Source organism: Eptatretus burgeri, chromosome 16 (genome assembly GCF_056783735.1).
Source record: "Eptatretus burgeri isolate ZD-2024b chromosome 16, Ebu_testis_v1, whole genome shotgun sequence".
NCBI lineage: Eukaryota > Metazoa > Chordata > Myxini > Myxiniformes > Myxinidae > Eptatretus > Eptatretus burgeri.
This window is the reverse complement of record NC_140976.1, coordinates 63,992,230-64,012,802: the sequence shown is the minus strand read 5'-3', so window position 1 is coordinate 64,012,802 and position 20,573 is coordinate 63,992,230. Positions and strand designations below refer to the sequence as shown.

General features: G+C 46.3%; 2 protein-coding genes across 2 annotated transcripts in view; one reads left to right on the top strand and one right to left on the bottom strand.

Moving 5' to 3' along the window:
- Positions 1-20,573, bottom strand: part of LOC147011206 (uncharacterized) — a 484,760-nt gene that overhangs the window by 180,591 nt on the left and 283,596 nt on the right. The gene's annotated exons all lie outside the window — the stretch shown is intronic.
- LOC147011209 (phosphatidylinositol 4-kinase alpha-like) overlaps positions 1-20,573 on the top strand; it is a 65,108-nt gene that overhangs the window by 19,027 nt on the left and 25,508 nt on the right. Inside the window, exons 13-15 of the mRNA XM_085859028.1 lie at positions 4,173-4,357; positions 4,817-4,907; positions 20,571-20,573. The exon at positions 20,571-20,573 is cut by the window's right edge and continues 165 nt beyond it. Of these exons, the coding sequence (XP_085715154.1) occupies positions 4,173-4,357; positions 4,817-4,907; positions 20,571-20,573 (279 nt within the window). The remainder of the gene's footprint in view (positions 1-4,172; positions 4,358-4,816; positions 4,908-20,570) is intronic.

Below are 20,573 nucleotides of genomic sequence, written 5' to 3'. Positions count from 1 at the left end.
CGTATAACTCTGAAATGGAATTATGAGGAGGCATGGATCTGGGAAGGGTATAAAACAGTTTCTGGAGTGGTGAAAGTTCCCAAGACCACAGTGAGCTCCATCATTCGGAAATGGAAAGAATATGGAACTACCCAGACTCTTCCTCAAGCTGGCCATCCAACCAAAGTGGTCAAGAACGACCTTGGTCAGGGAGGTGACCAAGAACCCAATGGGCATGCGGACAGAACTAGAGTTCCTTGGCTGAGATGGGGAACCTGCCGGAAGGACAACAATCGGAAGGACAACAGAGCTTCACAAATCTAGGCTTTATGGGAGAGTTGCCAGATGAAACCCACTCCTGAGAAAAAGGTACATGATAGCATGCCTGCAGTTTGCAAAAAGGCATGCGAAAGAAAAAGGCATGATGAGACGAAAATTATTTGGCTTGAATGTGAAGTGCGTCTTGCAGAAAGCAGTTTGGCAGAAAGCGAGCACAGCTCATCACCCATCTAACACCATCCATACCGTGAAGCATGGTGGTAGTAACATCACGCTATGGGGATGGTTTTCAGTGGCAGAGACTGAGAGACTTGTAATGTTGGAAGGAACAATGAATGGAGCCAAATACAGGCAGATCCTTGAGGAGAACCTGCTTCAGAGTGCAAAAATACCTTAGACGGCAGCGAAAATTGACGTTCCAACAGGACAATGACCCCAAGCATACAACCAAACACTGAAATGGCTTCAGAATATGGAATGTGAAAGTCCTACAGTGGCCCAGCCAAAGCCCAGACTTGAATCCCATTGAGAATCTTTGGAAAGACTTGAAGATAGATTGCTGTTCACCGACACTCCCCATCCAACTTGACAGAGCTTGAGCAAATCTGCAAGGAAGAATGGGAGAAACTCCCCAAATCCAGATGTGCAAACGTGACACAGACATACCCAAAAAGACTTAAAGCTATAATCACGACCAAAGACGCTTCTGCAAAGTGTTGATTCAGGGGGTTGAATACTTATTGATGCAAGACATTTCAGCTTTTCATTGTTGATTAATTTGTAAAAAATATCTGAAAACGTTTTCACTTTGTCATTATGGAGTATTTTATGTAGATCGGTGACAAAAAAATTCAATTTAAACCGTTCTAAATTCAGGATGTTACACAACAAAATGTGAAAAAGTCAAGGGGTGTGAATACATTCTGAAGGCGCTGAAAATGGCTTGTTCTTTTCCCCGAACCAACTCGTTCACCTAGTTTTGTCATCACTCGTCCACAACTTTTTGAAATATCATGCTATATATCATTTTTGACCCCATCTCTCAATGGTGAAGAATCACTTTTTTAAATTTTGAAATCTCGTATCTGGATTCGGATCTTCACAAAATCAAATAAATTAGTCTTTATCACATATCCAACACATCCACAACGTTTCATCCAAATCCGTCCACAACTTTTTGAGACATCCTGCACACAAACAGACAAACAAACAAAGAAGAAAGATTCCATGCATAGCATGATATTTGTGAAATCCATGAAACAAATTGGACCTTAAAAAAATAATTGTTGTTTGAAATCAATGACAATTAAAAATACACAAATCCTCTCCAAATTTCAAGTCAAATGGATGAAAATTGACAATTTTCGAAATGACTACGTCGACTTTTTGGCCGATGTTGATGTTTTGGCCTACGTTGACCTCAAAAATATGACTTGTGTTCGTTGAATTCAATCGCCAGATATACAAATCCTCTTCAAATTTCAAGTCAATGGGATGAAAATTGAGGATTTTAGAAATTCTACCTTAGTTGTTCACCTTTGACCTCTGTTGACCTTTTGGTCGATGTTGACATAAAAAATAATTGGCTGGTTGATTAATTGACCTGAAATACAAGTTCTCTTCAAATTTCAAGTCAATCGGATGAAAATTGAGGATTTTAGAAATCTCACCTGTTGTTGACCTTTGGCCTAAGTTGACCTCAAAAATAATTGGTGGTTGAATTCAATGACCAAATATTCCACTACTCAAATTTCAAGTCCATGGGATGAAAATTGACAATTTTAGAAATATTGTCTATGTTGACCTTTTGGCCTATGATTGACCTCAACAATAATTGGTGGTTGAATTCAGTGACCTGATATGCAAATCCTGTTCAAATTTCAAGTCAATCGGACAAAAATTGAGGATTTTAGAAATATGAAATATATGTTTATCTTTGGCCGATGTTACAACACAAGAAAAGTAAACAACAAAAAATAAACAACATAATAAAAACTAAACATACAAAAACTAAACAACAACCACCACCGAAAAAACAAAACACCTTTTCTCCCACTTTATAGGGGGCGCATCTGGATGGGGAGCACAAGGCCATGAGACCTTGCTGTCCTGATGGATCGTACCAAATTTGGTCCATATCAGTCGGGTAGTTTATGAGGTGAAGATGTTTTAATCCAGCGATCTTCACTATTGTTTGAGAGGGGGGCCACGTTTGCTGATAAAATATCAGTGTGAGACCCGCCACACCACCTGCAGGACCCTGTAATGGCTGTTATTAGGCCCTGCCTCCCCATACTCTCCTTCATTGTGGTTACCTGGGCTGCAAGCATGATTATTTGTTTACTGAAACCATATCCTGATGTAATGATGTTACTTTTACACTTTGCATTGGAACACTCATTTGAAACCATTGGGTCAATTTGATAGCATTTATGGCGGATTACAATGGAGTGTTTTCGCATTTGTGTATTATCGGCCGCACTTCAGGCCGCCAAGGGGCCGCCAGTGGCTCTCCGGCCATGCAATGAAGAACAATTTTTTAGTCAAATGTTAATGGACGTACAGTACATATGTACGTACAGACAGATAGCCAGACACCGGTACCCACTCGATTAGCTTATTTCAGAAAAATTAGCTGAAAGCTATTTTAAAGATTGTTTAAAAAAAATTTGGAAGTTTACCGCTGTTCATACAGCGTCTTTTACACCACATTATTTAACACGTTACATTCGTTGTTCATGCCTGTTTGTGTACTTTATGACGTCCTTAAAAACAGTAACTTTCCCGTTTGGAATGATTTACTTTTCTGCCAGACAGACAGACAGACGAAAAAAAATTTATCTCACTCCTCTCTGTGCATGCACGATCAGGACGAATTCAGAGCCAAAGTACTCTGAAACGAATTGTGTAAAACTACAAGTTCATTATCCGATTCATGTTCAGATTCGTGTTCAAAATCCAACATTCATTTTAAACAAGTTCTTCCTCGATCATAAACTGATGTTTGAAGACAGACAGAGTGAACCAATTGCTTAAACCCACTTTTTGCTTTGCACGTGCAGGGTAATAATATTGAGTTTGGGATTTAACATTGGCTTACCCTTCTTTGTTTTTATTTTTTATTTTTTTTAACCTAAATGTAAAAGAGAGACAAATAAAGTTATATGTTGGAACAGCAGCTGTGGATGGATGGATAAGATTGATGGAGGTAGAAAAGGGAAGCTGTGGCTGGATCGGAAAAAAAATGGATGGGTGATATTTTAATGCATGAAAAAGGGTCAATCTTGTGACGAGTGGAGTGGACTTGTGGTGAGTGGAGTTACTCTTGTGATGAGTGGAGTTACTCTTGTGATGAGTGGAGTTACTCTTGTGATGAGTGGAGTTACTCTTGTGACGAGTGGAGTGGACTTGTGGTGAGTGGAGTTACTCTTGTGACGAGTGGAGTGGACTTGTGGTGAGTGGAGTGGACTTGTGATGAGTGGAGTTACTCTTGTGATGAGTGGAGTGGACTTGTGGTGAGTGGAGTGGACTTGTGATGAGTGGAGTTACTCTTGTGATGAGTGGAGTTACTCAGGTGATGAGTGGAGTTACTCTTGTGATGAGTGGAGTGGACTCGTGATGTAAACGAAGAGAAACACCATTTTGAGGTTACATCCAGATCAGGAGCAGCTTCATTCAGATTGAAAGTCAAAATCAAAATTGTATTGAGACATATTGAGACATATCACTGAAGTCCAGTGAGCAGACATGAATATTCAGACAGACAGACACAAAGGGTCACATCAAAATATCCCAGTTGTCGATGCAGTGTTGGTGAGAAATGACGACTGCACATAAGAAGAGGGTCATGCTTATTTTACAAACAAAGAAAGCAGCATTTGTTCATTTTAATGACTCTTCTTGTGGGTGTGCAGGCGAGTGAGATCGACCAGTTGATGACCTGGTATGATCCCCTTGGCTCTTCGGACATGGCTGTTGACCAGGCAGAGAATTTGGCGATGCGCAGCAAGTACACCAGTTTGACCCCCAAACAGTGGCGAGACAACGTGGACCTCGCATGGAGCATCGCACCTTCTCTTGCTGTACAACTTCCATCAAGGTGCGGTTTTGATTCGGTGACCGATCGATCGATGTGATTGTTTTGTTTGATTCGGAAATAACGGAACAGCACACAGATATGACTCTCCACTGGTTCTCTCTGGAAACTTGGTTTGTGTTTCGTCCAGCATAGCAATTATTTAAATTTTTTTGTTGTTGTTGACTATGTGTGGTTAATGGCTATTTAAATGTGTGCGCCTTGCTCCTTTATACAGTGGCACGTGGTGAAGCTTGTTTGTACATGTATTACACTTGGTCCTTTGTGATTTCGTTGACAAAGTTCCGTTTCTTTCATTTGACCTTTCGTGGTTCTTGGAGTAATCCTACACTTGCTTATGCAACATCTCCTAAGCTTGGTATAACTTTCATCTCCCAATGAGTTTTTGACATGTTCCGTGAGGTTGAGTCTTCAACTTTCACGTTGAGATGTTCTTCATGAAATGAAGCTTGTGCTGTTCAGGTTCACAAATTCTGAGGCCATTGTGGAGGAAGTTATCAAGCTGGTGAGGCTGGAGCCAAGTGCTGTGTGCAACATTCCCGATGCGATCAAGGTACTCTGATCTTTGTCTCAGCATCTGCGCACCAACGTCGCAGCCTCAGTGGCTTCGTCGTGCATCTCCACACAAGCCATCATTGTCTCTTTCACCTCCGATTCATGATTACATTTCCTTGGTTTAATCCTCATGTGTGACCATTTATGAACACTTGTACAGTTGCAATAATCGGTGTACTCCATTGTGTGACCTGCATTTTTTTATGCTCTGTTAAGTTTGATGGGGAGCGTCGGCGAACAGCACTCTTCAAGTCTTTCCACAGATTATCAATGGGATTCAAGTCTGGGCTTTGGCTGGGCCACTCAAGGACTTTCACATTCTTGTTTAGATGGCTGTGAATTGTTTTAAATTTATATTTACTGTATTCTAACTTTCGCATCGGTAACACAACAGAGCCTTTAACAATGCAGAGCATTACTGGGATATTTCTCCAGTTGATGCCTTTCACACACCTGGCGGAGGAGCTCCTTGTGAACCAATGGCCATCCATTTCTAGTGCCCAAATGTGTCTGTGGACGTCGTCCTGCAGTTGGGTTACTTGCTTTTTAGGAGGTTGGTGGAAGGATTTGCACTCCGGCCACCGTAAAACACTTCATTCCGCAAAACCCACAAATGTAAGGAGATCTGAAAACTCACTCCATGGGAGTACCTCCTGTGCTGCTCCGCAGGGCAGCCCACCGGAAGACGGGATTGGGGAAAAGCCTTCAGGACCCCCATTCCTCGATGATAGGAGGAAAACCACAGGGTAAACCTTCAGGGTCAGATTGCGGTGGGGTGTGGCGGTGTGGTGCTGAGGTGTCGTCCACCAGACGGCGGTCTCCTTGGGTTAACTTGGGGCGGTCCCTTCAAGTGGGTGCCTGGAATGTCCTATCTCAAAGAGAAGATGATCACCTGTCTCTGTTATTATATGAGCTATAACGTTTGAAAATAGGTATTGTTCAAACGTTTGAACATATTTACAAAACCCCAAGGATCGTTGCAGTCTGAGGCTGAACTTGGCGGTGCAACGCGTCGAAGGCAAAAGGCCAGAAAATGTCTCTTTCAGGAAAAACTAGCAAATACAACCCGTCACTTTGCTGACAGAAATATTCATGGGGGGGGGGGGTGAGAAGGGAGGGATGGAGGAGGGAGAGAGAAGGATGGGGAGAGAGGGGTAGTGGAGAGGGGAAGGGGTGTTCTGGATATGCGTTTGATAGGAAGATGCGAGGGAAAGCTGGGGGGGGAAAAAAAAAAACTACTAAAAAAAAAAAAGCTTTCATTTGTCCAATTCACACATTCTTTGACACCCCTTCCTCTCCTCAACCTCCGGAATGTTGTTTGGTAGGAGAGGGGATTTGAGAAGGTAGCGTGAGGGGAAGGGAAGGTAGGCTAAGGGAAGGTAAGGGGAAGGGAGGGGAGGGGAAGGCAGCATGAGGGGAAGGGGGGAAGGCAGAATGAGGGGAAGAGGAGAAGGCAGCACGAGGAAGGGGGGAGGAAGTGTGAGGGGTGGGGGGAGCCAGCATGATAAGAGGGGGCAAGGTCAGGCAGTGTGAGGGGAGTGTCCATCCGGAAGGAGAGAGAGAGGGTTGGAGGAGCGAGGAGGTAGGGAGACAGAGGAAGAGTGGGGAATGATGAAGGAGGGTAGTGAGGAGGGGTGGTGGAAGGAAAGGCAGTGTGAGGGCAGGGCAAGGGAAGGCAGTGTGAGGGGAGAGCAAGGTAAGGTAGTGTGAGGGGAGTGTCCGTCTTGATATAACCACCGACCGGACACATCCGGAGATATCCACCATCCTGACGTGTGGAAATAACCACTGTCTTGGCATAACCACCATCCAGAGTGTGAGTGCTGCACTGTATTAGGAGGGGGTGGAGCGAGGATGAGATATATATATATATATATATATATATATATATATATATATATATATATATATATATATATTGTTGTGGTTACCAGATTCGCAAACCACCATTCAGGTCCCTTAGGTGAGGTATCTCGGTAAGTGCATGTGTAGTTAGGCCCAAACCCGTTGTCTAGTGGGAATACATGTCATTTATGCGAGCTGCGACTCTTCAGGATAGCCGTTTTTCTTTTACTATCTTTATTTTGGACCAACCGCCATGATCACAACCACAACATCAACCACCGACCACAACCACCGCTTCACCACAACCGCCACGACCTTCACGCACACCTCACAACCGTAGCATCGCCACCGTTCTTGCCCCGCTGTGGGTACCGGTGTTGGACTCATGCAGAACGCGCGTCAAACAGCGTGTACAAAATCACGGATTTTGTGCTTCAAAAACGGATCAAAAACGACACACGCCCACTTTTTGCCGTCCAATCGGTGAGCGAGGGGCGATTTGGCCCCGCCTCCAGAACGATCGATATATGCAAATTTGTGGATCAAAAAGCCTTCACGCCCACTTTTTCTCGGGCCAATGGGGAGCGAGGTGAAAGGTCAAAGGGAGGGGTCAAAGGCGAAGTTACGGGGGATAAAAGGACGGTGTTCGTCAGTCAGAGGAGAGTCGCAAAGGAGAACGAGAAGGAGTCGAGAACGAGAAGGAGTCGGAACGGAGGGGACGAGTGTGGAAGACTGGAGCCCGAAGCCTGCAGTGGCTGGAGAAGCTGAAGAGAGTCGGACGAGGGGGTGCTCGCGTCGGTGCCAGGAGCTGCACGCCCGAGGGAGGCCGGCAGCGCGACCTGGCCGAGGTGGAGACGCACACCAGGGATAATAAAGATCCTCTATACCCCGAGCATCAGCAACCCCCTCCTGTTTCCCCCGCGCTGAGATAGTGCGACCAAGGGGGCCCCGTTCCCACCCCCTGCCAGGCACTGTCCACGAGGCCCGCGGGTTGCGGGGCCATCGCCGCTCCGCGTCTCATCACCAGACGGGTAGGCCCGACCCGGTCTCGGCCTCAGGCCTGCCTCATTCTTGAGGGTATTTCTTTTCCTTGGTTTTGGGTATGTGTTGTCGGCGCCGTCTGTGAAGTAGAATTGTATAAGTGTTGCCGTGTGCTCGGTAGTCGGTATTAGCTCTGCACTGTGTTTTCACTTTTATGTTTGCTTTTTGTGTAAATGGAATTGTGTTTTCTTTTTTTGTGTGCATTTGGTGGAATTGTATTTGTGTGCTTTCCGTTCGTCGCGAATAAATGTGCTTTATTGTTGAACTGTTCTCCCGCTTCGCTTCGTCTTTTCCTCCATTGAATCCCCATCTTGCTTCACGTAAAGGGTTGGTAGTGGGCTGAATACGCCCGATAATTAATCGAACCGTCGAGGTCGACGATAACACCGCTCGGTTATTCTGATAGTACGGAACGGGTCGCTTAAGTGGCCCGTGTCCGAAGTCGACCTGCGGCGAGGTGCGATCGCCCGGTCTACCCTCCGCGTGGGTACTTAGGTAGTTCGAATTTGGCGAGCAACCCTATCCCACGCGGGGGCTGATTGGCTCGATCGCGGTGAGACCGAAAGGTCCACCCGTGACTGGTTCCCGGCGTTAGTCCGAGAGGGTCACGACTGGATTGTCCGTCCGGTGGGCGACGTGCCGCGATTCGAGTTACGTGGCCGTCCGCACGCCGGCGGGCGCGAAATCCGCAACACTGGTGTCAGGTCGTGCGATACAAATTCATCGCCCTCCTTGCGGCACTGGTATCGGAGAACAGGAAAACGGGCTCTCCTGTCTCCGGCTAAATTTACGGGAATCGGTCCAGGGGTGAGAGAAGCGACCCCCGATTCCCTCCAAATTACGAGCGAGCAAATTAACCCTTCACGAGAAGCAAGATGGCGTCTCAAGGCGAGCGGGAGCCGGGGATATTAGAAATGTATATGTGTAATAATGTAGAGTCCATGGTCCAGGATGGAATCCCCGAGCAGGAAATGTTGATTGTGCAGGACCACGGACTCGCCCAACTGAACCCAGGGCCCGGGGTGGGTGCGGCAGCGGCCGCGGTGTATGACACCTCCCCCCCCCTCTCCACCAAGACCCTTCCCCAACCCTTGCCGAAACGGCTCAGCTGAGTGCATCCAACATGGCCCAGCTATGCGCCATGCTGGCGGCAATGAACGAAAAAATGGATGCAAACACAAATGAAATGAAAGACATGAACAAGCAAACGAATGAAGTGAAAACGACGATGGATGCGAATACACAACAAATAAACGAAAAGATGGATACAAAAATGAACGGAATGGAAACAAACATGAAGGAGGAAATGAAAAAGCTGCGGGGTGAGACGCAGAACATGGGCCGAAGCCTGCAGGCGGGCATGAAGGCCGTGACCGGGGAGATAAAAATGGCGACTCCACGTGTGGGAGCAAACGAGCTGGGTGGGGGTGCAACGGCTGACAGGCCCGCGGTGGAGGCGGGTGAAAAAATAATTCGTGGAACGTGTTGGGCGAGGGTCGTGACGATGACCGAAAGGGAAAAATTAAATGGGGAGACCAAAACGTGTGAGACGAGACACGAGGTGACGACAACGGAAATAATAGTTGAGACAAGGGAGGTAAAGGGTGAAGAGTTGGCAGTGACGGTAGCCGGGAAGGGAACCATAGAGGGAAGACTACACGATGAAGATGGGGTAAGTGACGCACACACACACACGGAGGTAGTGGAGGATAATGGGGGTGAGCTCGCGGAGCGTGTAGGGACCCGGTGCGAGCAGCGGGATGGCCTCCTCCAGGAACGAGGGGAGGGAGTATGCCCCCTTGAGGCGAGTCACGACCAGGTGAGTTCGGTCGTGTTTTGCGAGGTTGAGGGGACGAGTGCTGTGGACGGGTGCACGGAGAGCTTGGGGGGTATAGAGGCCCCGGAGACCCTTGTGGGGACACGAATCCCCAGTGTAGTTGTCCCTGTGTGTGTGGTGCAAGGCCTGAGTGCGTCCCCGTGTGTGGAAGCGACCCCGTGTGTGAGTGGTGTGGTGGCGATGGTGCTGGAGTGCGTGCTTCCCAGCACGCCGTGTTTGGATGAGGCACCGTGTGTGGATGAGGAACCGTGTGTGGAAGAGGCCGTGTGTGTGAGTGAAACGGCCAGTATGAGTGAGGAACCGCGGGTGAGTGCCCCCGCGTGTGTGGATGAGGCACCGCGGTTAAGTGCCCCCGCGTGTATGAGTGAGGCACGGTGTGTGGATGAGGCACCGCGGTTGAGTGCCCCCGCGTGTATGAGTGAGGGACGTTGTGTGGAAGAGACCGCGTGTGTGAGTGTCGCCGTGTGTATGAGTGAGGTACCGCGGGTGAGTGCCCCCGCGTGTATGAGTGAGGGAAGGTGTGTGGATGAGGCACAGCGGTTGAGTTCCCTCGCGTGTGTGGGTGAGGCACCGCGGGTGAGTGCCCCCGCGCGAGTGAATGGAGCACCACGTGTGAGTAGTATGGTTTGTGTGAGTAGTGAGGCACGCGTGAGTGAACGGCCGTGTGCAAGGTCGCTGTGTGCCAGGGAGACCGTGTGTGTGAGAGAGCGGTATGTGAGGGAGATGTCGGTTGTCATGCGGGAGCACGCAGCCGCGTCTCCCGGTGTGAGTTTGATGGAGTGGACTGTGTGCGTCGTAACACGCAGGTGTGCGTGGGTTGAATGGCGACGACGAAGGCGACATGTGATGAAAGAAAGCCGAGTAGCGGCTGTAGTTGTTTCGAGGACCGTGCCGGGTTCACCCAGCAGTGAGCACGCGGTCCGTGCTGTGCAACGCACGAGACCACCACGTGCTCGCTTGCGAGAGTGAAGTCCCGGTCCGGAAACGCACGCGGTGGATTTGCCGATCCCGCGGACGGACAGAGTTTAGGCAGGTAAACGGATTTGGACCGGACGGGTTCTCCACGCGATCGTGTGTGTTAAGCTCCAACGGGCAAAGCACATGTGTTCGCGTGGGGAACCCCTCGAGACGTGGGGCTTGTGTTTTTTTATGCGCACGGTGACGTCATGGCTGCACGTGGGGTTGGAATCCGGCAGGAGGGGTATCTCTGCCGGATGGTCCCGTCCAAGGAGGGACGAGGAACACGTGCAGCTGCATGACGTCACGGGCAGGTGCAAAGTGCGCGAGCTCTGAGTTGCCGCGCAGGTGCTGCGCATGGGAAAAAAAAAAAAAGCAACCCTCACTTTCGGGTGTACAGGATTCCTGGGCAAGGGGTGAAAGACCCCCCTTACCTGGGCACAGGATGGAAACTAGTTAGGGGGAAGGGTTAGCTTAGTTAGACCGACTTCATGGGGCAGGGGTAAGTCCTCATGGAGTCCGTGGAATGGATTAGTTAGAGGGATTGTAGCCAGATTTAGGTTGGGAAATAAAATGACATTTGAGAACAGTGACAGACAGTGAATGTGTAGTGGGGACGTAGTTTAGCTACGTAGGTTAAAAGGGAACGTGCTGTAGTTTAAGGGACGACGTGGGAGCACGAGTTAGTTAGGGGAGGTAGTTAGAAGGATGGCAGAGTTCAGTGGTGTGTGTGTTGAAGAGTTGGTGAGTGAAGTGGAAGCATGTGCTTTGTCAGTGAGTGAGGCCAGCGGGTCTGTGTGTATGGAGTGAATGGGGAATGCATTTTGCGATGAGTGATTGGGGGGAGGAGTGACTCCCGCCCAAGGGACCCCGGGGTCAGAGTAAAGTGAGTTAGGGGGTTAGTCAAATTGAAAAATGGAGGTCGTTTTGTTGTTGGTGGGAAAGTAGGCTCGAGACCCATTTGGAGGGGTGCAGGAGCCCTGTTGACGGGCTTGGGAGCGTGGCTGCGAAAGGTGAGTATCGCTGAGTGGGTACCCCGGGCACCAGGCTAGTCGGCCGCGGTAGGCCATGGGCCCATGGGGGGCCGGGATAGAGTAGTGGGCACGGGTGCGCCTGCTTGGTGCGGGGGCCCGGGGCGCCATTAGCCGCGTGGGCAGTGTTGTGGGCACGGGTGACCCTCGGAAAGGGGCCCGGGAGGCCGGCCTGCCACGTGTGCGTTTCAGGGGAGGTGCCATGGGGTACACATCCCGGTGTTAGGGAGCTGGTAGGCTCGGAGGCAGTGTAGTGCCCGGGGGTGCCATAGCGGGAGAATCGGCAGAGGGTCGTGCCTGCCAAAGGGAGCCACGTGTCCCAGCCAGGAGACCGTGTGAGGGCACGGAGAGAAAATTGGGGGGCGAGGCCCGAAATTGTAAGGACACCAACACAGGCGACGGGAATCTGGGTTTATAGAACCAATAGTTTAAGCGAGAGGCGCTTGTTGAAAGCCCCGGGGTAGTTTAAGAGTTAATGGTTAGGGTAGATTAGGAGATGTACCCCTCCGCACCATCCATCCCCTCGCTGTCGTTGTGGGCCGCTGGACCCACTTGGTGTTAAGATCGCCGAATTCTGGGGAGGCCATTCTGAGGCTTGAGTTGGGCCTCGACACAGGACGTTAGCTCTCCCTTGTTCCCCTCCGGGAAGGGAACGTAGGGGTTGGGAGTAGGCTAGGTGACAGAATAGGTTAGCCGAACAAGGACGATAAAGGGGGTTAGGGGACGATTTATAGTGGGGAAGTAAAAATAAAAAAATAAAAAAAAAGTTGGGGCTAAATTGGGGTTTGACAAATTAAGGGAGTGGGTATGTACAGTGACAGGCAAAGGCGATAGGTTGGGAGGGAGACAGGTAGGTAGGTCCGAGCCCGCCTTCCAAGTGGCCAGCACCACCGCACTCCCTCCACCAACCTCCATTGAACGGCAAAGGCTGGCCAACTTCATCGGCTGGCCGTGTTTTGCTTCAAGGCGGAGGCCGGCCAACTTCATCGGCAGCTGTGTGCTGCAAGGCCTGTGCCGGCCAGTTCATCTGCTGGCTGTTTTTCTTCGAGGCCTGTGCCGGCCTGGTTCTGCCGGCTGTGTTTGCCTGCAGCGGCCTTCTTCTGCGGGCTGTGTTTGCCTGCAGCGGCCTTCTTCTGCGGGCTGTGTTTGCCTGCTTGCCTTTGCCATGCCATGCCCACTGCCCACGTTCACCAGCCCCGTTCAATTTTTGCTTTGCCCCCCCTGTTCATTTCCATGTGCGCCAGGATCAAGGCAACAGTTTGCAAGCTGCAAGAACTGCCCTGTTGGCAGCTACAACACGGGCCTGCAGTGGCGGCCCGTGCACCGTGTTTGTATTCATGCATCCATTCGTTGTGCTCATTGCGTGTGCCACTTGAGCTGGCACGGAGACTGCGTTGTGCAGCCCATGCACCGTTGTGGTTCACTGCGTTCAGTTCAAAAGGGAAGGCCTTGGACTGCGTGTGAGCAGCCAGCCACGTTCCCTGTCACCTGCATTGTTTTGAGCCAGAGACTGCATGTGGGCAGCCTGGCTCCCTGCTAACTGCTTTTCTTTTGCAGAGTTCAGTGATCCTGGGCCATGGTTTAGTGTAAAATTTGTAAGTTAAGGTTAAGATGTACTGTAAATATGAGTGCGCCCCCGGCATGTATGTCTTAGCGCCGGCAATTTTATTTAAGTCGTCCGTGTGAGTGAGTTTGTTTAGATAGTTACGCAGCCCTCAGGTTATTTATTTTGGGGACACGAATACCATGAATGTCGCACTCAGGGATCCGTAGGTAAAGTGTACTAGGGGAAAACTACACATGATGGCACACGAAAATTTGACGACTCGGGACGAGTCTGTAAAAAGGGAAGGGGGTAGTGTTGTGGTTACCAGATTCGCAAACCACCATTCAGGTCCCTTAGGTGAGGTATCTCGGTAAGTGCATGTGTAGTTAGGCCAAAACCCGTTGTCTAGTGGGAATACATGTCATTTATGCGAGCTGCGACTCTTCAGGATAGCCGTTTTTCTTTTACTATCTTTATTTTGGACCAACCGCCATGATCACAACCACAACATCAACCACCGACCACAACCACCGCTTCACCACAACCGCCACGACCTTCACGCACACCTCACAACCGTAGCATCGCCACCGTTCTTGCCCCGCTGTGGGTACCGGTGTTGGACTCATGCAGAACGCGCGTCGAACAGCGTGTACAAAATCACGGATTTTGTGCTTCAAAAACGGATCAAAAACGACACACGCCCACTTTTTGCCGTCCAATCGGTGAGCGAGGGGCGATTTGGCCCCGCCTCCAGAACGATCGATATATGCAAATTTGTGGATCAAAAAGCCTTCACGCCCACTTTTTCTCGGGCCAATGGGGAGCGAGGTGAAAGGTCAAAGGGAGGGGGTCAAAGGCGAAGTTACGGGGGGATAAAAGGACGGTGTTCGTCAGTCAGAGGAGAGTCGCAAACGAGAACGAGAAGGAGTCGAGAACGAGAAGGAGTCGGAACGGAGGGGACGAGTGTGGAAGACTGGAGCCCGAAGCCTGCAGTGGCTGGAGAAGCTGAAGAGAGTCGGACGAGGGGGTGCTCGCGTCGGTGCCAGGAGCTGCACGCCCGAGGGAGGCCGGCAGCGTGACCTGGCCGAGGTGGAGACGCACACCAGGGATAATAAAGATCCTCTATACCCCGAGCATCAGCAACCCCCCTCCTGTTTCCCCCCGCGCTGAGTTAGTGCGACCAAGGGGGCCCCGTTCCCACCCCCTGCCAGGCACTGTCCACGAGGCCCGCGGGTTGCGGGGCCATCGCCGCTCCGCGTCTCATCACCAGACGGGTAGGCCCGACCCGGTCTCGGCCTCAGGCCTGCCTCATTCTTGAGGGTATTTCTTTTCCTTGGTTTTGGGTATGTGTTGTCGGCGCCGTCTGTGAAGTAGAATTGTATAAGTGTTGCCGTGTGCTCGGTAGTCGGTATTAGCTCTGCACTGTGTTTTCACTTTTATGTTTGCTTTTTGTGTAAATGGAATTGTGTTTTCTTTTTTTGTGTGCATTTGGTGGAATTGTATTTGTGTGCTTTCCGTTCGTCGCGAATAAATGTGCTTTATTGTTGAACTGTTCTCCCGCTTCGCTTCGTCTTTTCCTCCATTGAATCCCCATCTTGCTTCACGTAAAGGGTTGGTAGTGGGCTGAATACGCCCGATAATTAATCGAACCGTCGAGGTCGACGATAACACCGCTCGGTTATTCTGATAGTACGGAACGGGTCGCTTAAGTGGCCCGTGTCCGAAGTCGACCTGCGGCGAGGTGCGATCGCCCGGTCTACCCTCCGCGTGGGTACTTAGGTAGTTCGAATTTGGCGAGCAACCCTATCCCACGCGGGGGCTGATTGGCTCGATCGCGGTGAGACCGAAAGGTCCACCCGTGACTGGTTCCCGGCGTTAGTCCGAGAGGGTCACGACTGGATTGTCCGTCCGGTGGGCGACGTGCCGCGATTCGAGTTACGTGGCCGTCCGCACGCCGGCGGGCGCGAAATCCGCAACAATATATATATATATATATATATATATATATATATATATATATATATATATATATATATATATATATATATATATATATATATTGATGCAATTATGATTTTGACTTTCGATCTGTACGAAGCTGCTCCTGATCCGGATGTAACCTCATGAGTGTTTGTAATTTTGTATTTTGTTATATTAATGGCATAGTATTAATTTGTGATTGGATTGATGTTGTGTGGAATGAAAGCCATGAGACTGGAAGAGTGTGGGAGGGTCATTTGTTTTTATAATCCTTGCCGCCTGGGTTTGGTTGATGAGGTGAGACCGAATTGGATATTCCCTCCATTCACAGGTGTGAGATGTGAGTGGGTCTTTCTTTATTTATATATTGACTGCTTTTGATGTTTGCACGTGGTACATGCTTGGGAGCCTCATTGTTATACATTGCTGTCTGCACTGTCACTGATGATTCACCAATAAGCAATGAAACCGGTCCGGTAGCTGAGGGGGTGTGTTCCATTGTGATTCTCATGTGTGTATTATGTTTGAACGTCTTTATAGTTGTTGAGAAACTCTGGGAAGGGTTCAAACCAGCATAGTGCTTACCTTGTGTAGGTCTTCTTCGGTTGCTTTATGCAGCTTCTTCGGTTTGAGGAGTGTGGGAGGATTTAATTGTTTATATAATCCCAGCCACCTGGGTTTAGTTATTAGGTGAGAGCTGATTGGCTGTTCCCTCCATTCATAAGTGAGAGATGTGGGTAGGTCTATATGTGTGTGTGTGTATATATATATATATGTATATGTATATATATATGTATATATATATATATATATATATATATATATATATATATATATATGTATATGTATATATATATGTATATATATATATATATATATATATATATATGTATATGTATATATATATGTATATATATATATATATGTATATATATATGTATATATATATATATATATATATATATATGTATATATATATATATATATATATATGTATATATATATATATATATATATATATATATATATATGTATATATATATGTATATATATATATATATGTATATATATATATATATGTATATATATATATATATATATGTATATGTATATATATATATGTATATGTATATATATATATATATATATATATGTATATATATATATATATATATATATACATATATATAGATATATATATATATATATATACATATATATATATATATATATACAAACATATATATATATATATACAAACATATATATATATATATATATATATATATATATATATATATATACAAACATATATATATATATATATATATATATATATATATATATATATATATATACATATATATATACATCTTCTTCTTCTTCCTCTTTCGGCTTGCTCCCGTTAGGGGTCGCCACAGCGGACCAACTGTCTCCATTTCGCTCTAATTTCCACTGGTACCCTGCTGACCACCGGTACCGGTGGCGGTTTGTTGTCCGCATAATGATTTGGCAGAGGTTTTTACGCCGGATGCCCTTCCTGACGCAACCCTGGTCGCCTCTTACGACACACAGGGATATGGTACACCTATTCTAACCGGGGCATACACCGGGCCCAGTACAAACTGGTGCTCATTTCGCCGACCTTGGAAGGATGGCAGGCTGAGTTAACCCCCTGGTGTTTTCGACTTGGTTCATATATATTTATATATATATATATATATATATATATATATATATATATACATATATATCTATATCTATATATATATATATATATATATATACACATTATATATATATATATATATATATATATATATATATATATATATACATATACATACATATATTAATTCAGTGTCCCAACGGGGCTTGAACTCAGGACCTCTTGGGTCCCAAGCCACTGCCCTTACCACTGCGCCAACACCAGGTTATATATATATATATATATATATATATATATATATATATATATATATATATATATATATATATATATATATATATATATATATATATATATATATATATATATATATATATATATATATATATATATATATATATATATATATATATATATATATATATATATATATATATATATATATATATATATATATATATATATATATATATATATATATATATATATATATATTTATTGCTTTGAAACTCACAAAGAGAAACTATATAATTTTTATGAAGAATACCCGATTCATATAAAATAACCAATTCTTTAGAAAGTCACAGACCAAATGAAAACCTGATCGCTCGTACACTACTGAGGTTAAAAGTTAAAACCTCAGTCACCCATCATCATCATATGGGATGATATGGGGTTATGTGCATCATTTGCCCATAACCAGGCATGCATACACACCCATGGAGGGTCCCTTACAGATCCAAGTTTACCCATATGTACCACATACCGCGACCTTGGAGCAACTGCCGACTGTACATCCCGATCAGGATATGAACTGTACTGCTATCAACTGTGGTAGTATAGGGTGCTTGGCATGTGGTTCAGGCACTCCAATGGAATGGTTGATAAGGAATTTCCAGTTTGGCAAGTGATAAGAAGCTGATTGGTAAGGGCACATATTCGCAAAAAACTAAACATCGCCAATTTCTTCACATTTTCAGATTTCACTCCAGATTTCGAGTAACATAGTCGACATGATCCGATTTTCCAAACTCAAATTATATTTCCATTATATACCTTAATTAGTCCATGAAAGTAGATCGTGGAAAATCACATCATTATAATGCACGGAATCGCTCCAAGTTCGTAATTTAAAAACTACAACTCTTACAAAAGCGATGTTTGCAGTGATTCGAAGGTATGTAGATGAGGCTTATGATGATATGAGTGAGGAAAGTGAAGAAATACATTTTGAGTGCTTATCATTGGTAAACCCTTGCAGCCTGTTCAAACTCGAGACATTGTTGAGCAGGCCGAAAAAAATGGCGAATTAAGACCCAGCGAGGTTGCTGAGGAGACATGCGCTTTCATGCCCCTTCGAGGGAGTGAGGTGTCCAAGGATATGCCTGATGAGGCTGCTAATTATCTTCAAAAGGGATGTTTTAATTAACCCAAACACCTACTTTTCACTCTTGCACTTCCTTGGAGTTCCCTTCATATGCCTTCAAAGTTTCAGGCTGCAAGGTTTTATGGCTTTGGAGTTATGGATGAGACACACTGACACACGCACACACACTGACACGCACACACTGACAAGCACACACACACACGCAGACACACACACACTGACACACACACACACACTGACACACACACACACACACTGACACATACACTGACACACACACGCACTGACACGCACACTGACCCACCCCCCCCCCCCACACACACACATACACACACACACACACACACACACACACACACACACACACACACACACACACACACACACACACACACTGACACGCACACACTGAACCCCCCCACACACACACACACACACTGACATTTATTAGAATTAAAAAAATAACCCAAAGCCATCCTTTTTACAGCCATTTTCCCCTGCTGAGCAGGGGTTAGCTTTTTGTGGGCTCCATGCAAACATGGTTCCCTTCTTGAGGCAATGTTTTATGGCCGGATGCCCTTCCTGATGCCAACCCTGGTTGCTTCTTACGACACACAGGGATATGGTACACTTATTCTAACCGGGGCATACACTGGGACCAGGACACTGGTACTCATTTCGTCGACCTCGGAAGGATGACAGGCTGAGTCAACCCCCTGGTGTTAATTCAGTGGAAAACGGGACTCAAACTCAGGATCCTAGGATCCCAAGCCAGCACATTTATTCGTATAAATGCAGTTTATTACAAAAATAAATATGGGGGAAAAGGGTAGACAAAACACTATCAATAAAATGGATGTACGAAGCAGTTGACAGATACAAGTAGGGATGAGGGGGAATGCAAACTTCTGTGAAAGGAGAGAAATAACCCACTATGGCACCAAAAATAAATACTGGGACTCGCACAACAATGGGGAAGGAGTGAGGGCTTGAGCAAGGCCTGGACTGTTTTTGGTCCGGTATGGTCCGTGCATACCTGGTGTGGCACAGGGCTGGTGACAATTTCCCTGATACAAAAGTAATCTAACCTATGCGGACAGTCACACAGTCCAGACTATTCTTACCCCAATCTACCTCTGAACCCCTCCGGACTCCTTCCCCTTAACAGTACTTATATTCGCAGTGACTGTCACACTTTCATTTGTTGAGATCTCTTAAGATTTAGGGAAAACTGAAGTTGCATTAAGCCCGAGACACGCGCTGCGACATGCTGTATTGACAGGTATAACTCAACACCTTTGTACAGTGTAATGCGCAACACGGCGCTCTCGTTTACACAAAAATACTGTAAGATATCTGGTTACCACAATGTTCATGGTAAATGCTCGATATTATAAAGCAGGGCATCAAACCTTGAGGAAAATCGAGGTTTCACAATTCTGAAAAGAAAATAATACGACAACATTATACGTTGAGTAAAAATGTGCAACAAAGCATTTCACTCTTCCCCTTGTGTCCACTGTCAGGCCTGTTTTTGTTTCCTTCTCGGTTGTTTTAACATGTGCCCACAGATCAATTATCTTGAAATGCAGGAAAACAACTGAGGGCTCGTTAAAAGTGCTACCTTAGCAGTGGTTGACTTATGAACTATTTGATGTAAACCCCTTCAAGTGGATGAAGTAATCGTTCTTATATGTAGTCGTACAATAGCTATGGTATCACGAAATGTACGGTAAATGCATGTGCAGTGAAATAACACGATGCGACATGTAAGTGGTATTATATAATTGTAGCATCGACAGTTATTGTTAATTTTTTATTTCTTTCTTTATTTCCTTTTTGATTGAGCACTAAATGTGGAACTGGACTCCATTGTGTTTTTTTTGTTTTGTTTTCCCCTACATGGTCTAAGGTTCTTGGAGGAGCTAGAATATAACTAACGTATACATGTGGAGAAATACATGAGACAACACCAAACTTTAACTTTCATACACATACAGCCACTCGTTTGGGGGAAGTGACTCAGCTGTGCACTTCAGGAGGAAATTCCTTCTCCCCATGTATGCGAACCGATGGTTGTTTATCCGTACCCTATCATTTTAAATTCTGAGCATCAAGCAAAGAGGCAACACGTACCATTTTTAAAGTCTTTGGTATCACTCAAGCAGGGTTCGAACCACAAACCTCCCAGACTCAGAATGGATGCTCCAACCATTGTGCCATGAAATGTTTTATTTTCACAAGGATTATTATTAAACAAGTGTCACCCTGCATGTGAAACATCAGAGTGATGGTCATGATGGTTGGTGGTGATTCTGTCGATATTGGTGTATTGTGCAAGAAAGATCAAATGCCTTTGTGTTCACAGTAC